Source organism: Pavona decussata, unplaced genomic scaffold (assembly GCF_977016875.1).
Source record: "Pavona decussata unplaced genomic scaffold, jaPavDecu1.1 SCAFFOLD_31, whole genome shotgun sequence".
NCBI classification, from domain to species: Eukaryota; Metazoa; Cnidaria; class Anthozoa; order Scleractinia; family Agariciidae; genus Pavona; species Pavona decussata.
Window position 1 is genome coordinate 638,098 of NW_028145454.1, and position 7,316 is coordinate 645,413.

Genomic DNA, 7,316 nt, shown 5'->3' on the forward strand with positions numbered 1-7,316 from the left:
AAAGGCGTGTAAACAGAGGCCCATGCAATTGACCTATTTGTATCATTAAAGTATTCAATAAAAACGTGAACCTGTCCTGTTGTCAAAGCCAGTAGATTTATACTCAAGCAATTAGATTATTCACTCTCCACTTCTATGCATGATAGTTCATTCGGGCTTCGCCCTCATCAACTATCATGTGATAAAAATCTCGAGCTCATAATCTAATTGTTAAATATAAACGTTATACACCGCTTTATAATATAACTGTAACACAAACTGCAAGGCTGATATTACGTGAAAAAATTGACTTTGCGAAACAGCAACCCGACAGAAACCGACAAAACAGGGCTGCAACCGTGGACAGCTGTTTCGTTTTTATTGCAACTCGTCAGAAACGGTGTAGCAGTTCTATAAGAAACCAGCAACAGAGCCAGCTGAAATAAAATGCAAGAAAACCAATGTCCTATCAAGTTTCGTACTTTGAACCTGCCCGCCCCCCGAATCACGCGTTGCCACATCACGTGCCTCAGGGAGAAAGCAGGCAAAGTATCGAATTCCTGTCTCGCAAAGTCAACTGAATGTAGATGGATAAAACCATCTTAACATTGAAACGCATGGACAAAACCATGCTTAAAAGGCAGAGCATATCGGATCTGTTAAGACCTACGGCCCCAAAAAATAAAGTAGACTTGAAAACTGCAAAGTACCGCAAACGATAATGCTGCTAGTTGACGTAGGATCTACGAGAGACCTAATCAGCCAAAAATAAACTGTAACACAAACTGCAAGGCTGATACTACGTGAAAAAGTACATGAAAATAATATAAGCCGTTTTCCTCAAGTTACACAATTATATACATGCAAAAACGGCCTTGCGCAGTCACTTTAATAAGATTCAAAATAGTCTGTCATCTTTAAAAGAGGTTTTCTTCAGAAAGCGGTTATTCGAAGCCACTTTCACGTTAACGCCTATACGATAAAACAAAATTAAACTATATTAAAACTAAATCATGAACACAGGGTGATCCGATTAGCATACATAAGATACAGTCTTTTTAGAACTCTTCTGATTGATAGGTTGGAGAACTCGAGCAAAACCTGAGAATGTTCTGTACGGTAACGGTGTAAAGAAGCAGGATTACAAATTCTGTAAAAACATTCTCTTGAGCACGACTTTGTTTCTACAGCCTTAAGACCATGTTCAGGCTAGGCGCCCGTGCACCGAAAGGAATTTGAGGACCACAGGTTAGTCAGTCATAACAGGCTGTTAAGTGTCACCCTCGTTAAACAAAGTGGATTTTTGTTTTTTTTGCAAAACAATAGTCCAGAGATTTTGTGAGTAAATGTCCCTTTTTATTTTCAACTAGTCTACATCTCGCGATTATATCGGTGACTACCAAAATAACATGCAGTTCTAAGACAAAAACAATCAACAAAGCTTTTCAAAGTTTCTACATCACTCTCCCGTAAGAACTAGGTGCTTGAGCCCGGCAACAGCCGACTGAAAACCAGCATTGTAGTCAGTAGCCACCTCATTCTTTTTAAAATCCTGTCTGCTATCCACGTACTCGTCATTCTTGCCCGGGCCTCCGACCAGCGCGCCGTACAAAGTCTGCGGATTAGGACCTGGGTTGTTAAAGTTATCCCAAGTGCAGGGGGCTGGTGCGAGCGGACACGAACTGCCGCGATGATGTGGTCTCTCGGGAGGATTAGAACCGAAGCCCACCACGAAACTGCGTCCGCTATCACCCAGCATGTAATGAATCTGCTTTTTTGCAAACTCACGGAATTGGGCCGTTTTGATTCCCTGATCAGCGGCAACCAATGCCAAGAAGGCTGTGTTGGCCGAGTAGCGGTTTGGGCCCCACTGATCTCGCCACGCAAGGCCTTTTGGGGTGTAATGGACCTCGTGACCAGGGAGCCAGCTTGTTATGAACGTGTCCACAGCCTGTTTGTATGAAGGTTTGTTTGTGATTTCTGCCAGTAGGAGTTGAACACCAGCTTTCTTGTCGTCCCAAGAAAATGACAAGGGTTTTTCATTCGTCCCGAACTCTGCGTAGTATTTTTCCGCTTTTGTGAGATACTTCTGATCATTTGTTGCCCTGAAAGTCGTTACAGAAATGAGATACCAAATATAGTGCTACGTTCAAAGTTTCCCCAGCTTAGTTGCATTTGTACTTTTCGTGTAATAAAGACTTTACTTTCAGAGTTCTCTATAACTAGAGATAGCCCTGGCAAGCATCCCGATTGAACTATACTGGTACCAAGCTCGTTCGTAAGCTCCTGGAAGGAGTAAAAGACAGTACCCCGGTAACGAGGTTGGCACCTCCTTGTTTGCAACAACTGTCATTTGATTTTCTGTGACGTGTCCTATGAATTAATTAGTTGAGAACTCTCCCAATGAGTCTCGTAACACGAGAAGAGTAATAAATGAACTTTGAACGGATGGTTAATCAAAACAAATGCAAATTAAAAGCTGTAATCAATCCAGTTGTGTTTTCTTTTATGTACTTCATTTTCATTTGACTCTTGATAAAACCCTAACAGGAAAAACGTCCGCTCAGGAACCTAAGGGGTGAAGACAACTAGAATAGGTAATGTGGAATATGGAGCGTCAGGACTGGGATATAATAATCTAGCTATTATTATTAATAATTGTAAAGGAGATATTAAGATAAAAAATAATGTGATGTGGGATACGCAATCATTTTCGACGCTAATTAGACATCACAAGGAAATTTAGGTAACGGTCAGTGCCAACACGTAGCACGCACTATATAGGAGACAGAAATAAAAATCGTGACAGTGGAGACAGTACCCGCCCTATTGTGCTCTCTTAGAAGTGAAGATGACAGAGTCGAGTAAGCAGGCAAGGTGTCTTGAATCCAAGTTGAACACATAAGCCTTTTTACCTGTACAACCAGGCAGCTGCCCAGACCAGCTCGTCCTCGTACCCACTGAAAGACCGGTAAAAGCCGGCTGCGTTAGGAATGGAATCACTGTACAGCCCTCGATGATTGTCCGCAAACTCATACAGCTCTGCTGCCTGCTGTAGAAGCCTTATGGAATAACTTATATCCGAAGATTGGAAGGCGATGGAAGCCGCTGCCATAGCAGCTGCGGTTTCAGCAGCCAGTTCTGATCCCGGTTTCTGCTCAGTAATTTTGAAGGCTGGTCGAAGCATCGTCATATCTTCCGCTCTCCCCCAGAACGCGTGGTCAACGTTTCCATCACCAACCTAGTGCGCATGCGCAGAGAAACAATCCAGGCTATCAGAAACTTTAAAAAAGAGAATTTCGCGTCCACACACCTCAGGCTTTTTGGCCAGCGGTTGATCGCCTGGGGAGATTATGGAGACTTCGAAAAAATTGAAATTTTTCGATTGGATTCCCCGTAACGTCTTGCTTGCTTTACGGCAGAAATCCTGTGGTAATGGTCGTGGTAATAAAATTCCAGTATCCCAGAGTCTCTCCTGGCGACCAACCGCCGCTCAAAAAAGCCTGAGGACACTGAGTACGAGAAAATAAAATAGATTTTTTGTAGAAACGTGTATTGCATCTTACTCGAAAGCTAGAACCTGCCTTTGATCGACGACTTACATCATCTCCTGAAGAAGATAGAGGCTACTTTGTTTTATACCGACAAAAAACAGATTCAATGCACTATGTTTTATTAGACACACTGATATATATATAATGACACTTTACATACAATCAACCCGCGAAGTAAAAAGGTTGAAATCTTTAAATTAAGTACTAAAACCAAAATATCAAAACAACTAGTTTATAAATTGGAACATTGGCAAAAAGTTCAATGCAGTGAACACTGTTAAACTATTACAAAGGGGTGCTAAAAATATAAATTTGTAACCTGAAATATTTACAAGAATAAGAATTGGTAGAGAAAACAGTTTAAGCTGTGATAACAGTTTAGAAGCAATTTGATCAAATTAAAGACGGTTCAGCCCACCTGTCCATAGAACTCATGCTTTTTGGTGTGTGCTTTCATGAAGTAATCTAAGGGCCACTTGATGCAGTCTAACATGTAGTCTAACTCGCCAGCGTCTTCGTAAGCATCTCTATACTCCACTAAACCCCAAGAAAGCATGGTAACACTAAACGCCATGGGGAATCCGAATTTCACATGATCCCCTGCATCATACCAGCCACCGGTCAAATCCTCGCCATTCTCTCCGCGGTCGTTCAGTGCCGAGTCTCTCTTCCAGGGCACTCTGTTGGAGACGGGAAGTTTACCTGATCGCTGGGCCTCGTAAAACAAAATGGAGTCGTGAAGAACTAAGTCATAGTCGAATGGTGGAGTCTTATTTGTGGTTGGTGGTTCTGTAGTTTTTGGAGGTTCCGTTTTGGTAGGTGGTTCTGTGGTGGTTGGGGGTTCTGTGGTGGTTGGTGGTTCTTTAGTGGTTGGTGGTTTAGTGGTTGTTGTGGGTTCTGTCGTTGTTGGGGGTGCTCTGGTTGTTGGAGGTTCTGTGGTTGTTGGTGGTTCAGGGGTTGTTGGTGGTTTTGTGGTTGATGGTGGTTCTTTAGTGGTTGGTGGTTTGGTGGTTGTTGGTGGTGCTGTGGTACATCCTCCGTCACCCCCTTGACTCCATTTTTCCTTACGACGAAATTCAATGTCGGCTTCTTTTGGTGCCTCAGAGTTCATAGGTTTCCTCCCAATAATGATCATCTCGAGCCTCGTACATTTGTCAATGAATGCATTGTACTCTGGATTCTCCAGTGTGTACACTTTACGATCACCAGATATTCCTTTTTGTAATGCGTTTGGTGTCTGCAACATTTCTACTGCTTTAGGGAACGTCAAGGTCATTCTCCACCCGCCTTCGACCTTTTGCTTCATAAGGACACTTATGCTCATCTTAAATCCAGTGGGCCACTCTTCAAACAACTCTGCCTTAGATGTTTCTTGTACGGGAGGGGTGGCTCCAGGTGGATGGTTCGTCGGTAGAGGGGTTAGGTCACACTTGGCACCATTTCCCGGGTGTAGCTCTAAGGTCGCTGATGGAGCGGCTTCGCTCTGTTTCCTTTTTTCGCCAATGAAATCCATCTTTATTTTCTGACCAGCATTGAGATTGGCGTTGTGCTGCCAATTTTGGAGACAAAACACTGTGTTTTTGTGGCTTGAAGACACTTGCTGCGCGTTTGGGAATTGCAAGCGAGCAATTGGCTTTGAAAACTTGAGGGTCATTTTCCAGCCTCCTTCTACGGCTTGAGTCATAACGTGGCTAATCTTCATTTTGAATCCGGTAGGCCACTGTTCCATTAATCGCACTTGTATGTTTTCGCTGAGGCCAAGAGAGGCACAACACATAAGTAGTAGTAACTCCTTCATGTCACAAAGTCAACAAGGGTGTGAAGCTAGAAACGTAAAGGAATAGAACTAGTGTGAATCCACTTTATTCTATTCAAAATGATCTAAAACAAAGCAATAGCTTATATGTTCCCAGCCTATGGTTGATTCATTCGTCCAGCTCTCATGTATGATGTTCTTATTTAACCCAACAAAGACAAATAGTGAAAAGAATATTTTGTGTTAACAAGCGAGACTGTCTTACGTTTTTAATGCATTATTGTGCAATATGCATATCATATGCCCAACAATAAGGGTCAACAATTGTCCCCTGCAATTCCTTTATCAATTCAATTAAAGCATGGTGATTTTTTGCGTTTTCAAATAGATAGGTATTGACCCCGTAGTTATGAAACGGCCCTGGCAAGTGAGTTTTGTGCGTGAATATAAACGTTAGAAACCTTTTAAGATTTCCCAGACCAAATTCTCACTTTGGAAAAATGTACATTGAAGCTATTCTGACGTCATCAGTTTGTCGTTCACCCTATCAAGTAAACAACTGGAGCATGAAGGTTATACTAGAAGCCTTGATGATCTGTTCGAAGCTTATCTGGTATTGCTGTCTCCATCAATCGATTATAAGACTAAGTATTGCATCGCAAAATTATCCCTCTCTACACCCACCAACCCCACCCAGGAGTGATTAAGTTTAGGCAGCAGTTTTCCGATATCAAGTCGATTTGTACACTTGGGGGAGAGAGACAATGAAAAGTAATGAATCTTGCAGGATTGAATTGAAATGAATACAATGATACAAGAGACTGACAATACGTAAAGGATGCAAGTTTTAAAACATATCGGTGTTTCATACTGAAAATCAAACAGATTCTTTATAAAATAACGTGTTAGTAAGCCATTTATCAACCTTGATATCGATGTCTTGATATTACTGAAAATGAAAATGAAAACGTTGCTAAACTCTGTAATTCAAAAAGTAGGACATAAGATGAATTAGAATGGTGTATCATTCAGTGAATGACAGACGTAAACTCGGGAAAAAGAAATCCGAGAGTTCCTATTAGGAGTTGACATTTTCTCAGATCGTTCGGGACTAGAAAAGCAAATAATTTTATAACCTAGATTAAAGATTAAAGAAATCATAAGGAAATACACATAACTACGCTATAATAACAGAAAATGATACTATTTTATCCGACCCCAAATCAATTCTAGAAGAAGAAGTTAACTTTTCAGGGGCACCCAACGGATCGTTTCGGTAAATTATCTGTTCGGAAGGCCCTTAATCCCCCACAATGTTTTGAAAAATAATTTTCGCCTCGAACTTTTGTGATATGGGAAATTTAAGGCCTGGTGTTTTCGGATTGGTAAAAATGTCGTTTCGGGTACCGAAAAAAGTCAGTTAAGATTTTATGAAAGGAAATAAGACCTAAGTTTTTTGGGAAATGGACAAAAATGCCCTAGTAATTTCGAAAAGACTCAAGTTCCCCTAGAATGACCGAACAGACAAAAATATTATAGCGCAGCTTCAAATGAATCTACAGAGCTTTAAAGGCACTCCAGAAAGCCTAAAATAGCGTTTCAAAGGATCTGAGAGAAAACTCCCATTGGGTGCCCCTGACTTTTATATATATATACAAAAAGAAAGTAAACAGACAGACCCAAACCAGAAAACATCTGCACCTTTCTTTGAATCTGAAAGACTCATATCACACACCGACTTTGAAGCTAATCAGTGTGAAGGACTTTTAACATTGTAAGAATGTGCGAAAGCAATTAGCAGTTTTCAAAATAACAAAACACCTGGATCCGACCGCTTCACTGCCGAGTTTTGTCGTCGTTTTTGGCACCTGCTTGAAAAAAAAAATGGTCGAAAGCTAAGCTTTACCTATATGTGCTTTCCAAGCAAGAAGTTTGTCAATCGACCAAAGATTATATCTATATCACCATATCTATATCACCATATCAATTGTACCTAAAAAGGTCAAGAACTTAGAATTCTTGAAAAA

The 7,316-nt window shown here is 41.1% G+C and overlaps 1 protein-coding gene across 1 annotated transcript; it reads right to left on the reverse strand.

Annotated features, from left to right (window-relative positions):
- Positions 1-1,438: 1,438 nt before the first annotated feature.
- LOC146484730 (uncharacterized) lies at positions 1,439-5,393 on the reverse strand. The gene is made up of 3 exons (XM_085104421.1): positions 3,952-5,393; positions 2,895-3,220; positions 1,439-2,084 (listed from the first exon to the last, which is right to left on the reverse strand). Exons 1-3 carry the CDS (start codon positions 5,329-5,331, stop codon positions 1,439-1,441), a joined length of 2,352 nt encoding a protein of 783 aa, XP_084960547.1. The 5' UTR covers positions 5,332-5,393.
- Between the last annotated feature and the right edge of the window lie 1,923 nt (positions 5,394-7,316).

Bases quoted from the DNA above. Each gene is read 5' to 3' on its own strand.
- LOC146484730 (XM_085104421.1), bottom strand. From the start codon at position 5,331: ATGAAGGAGTTACTACTACTTATGTGTTGTGCCTCTCTTGGCCTCAGC. The intron at 3,221-3,951 runs GTGGGCTGAACC...CATGCGCACTAG, and splicing joins AGCATGAGTTCTATGGACAG to GTTGGTGATGGAAACGTTGA. The intron at 2,085-2,894 runs GTAAAAAGGCTT...AACGACTTTCAG, and splicing joins GCAGCTGCCTGGTTGTACAG to GGCAACAAATGATCAGAAGT.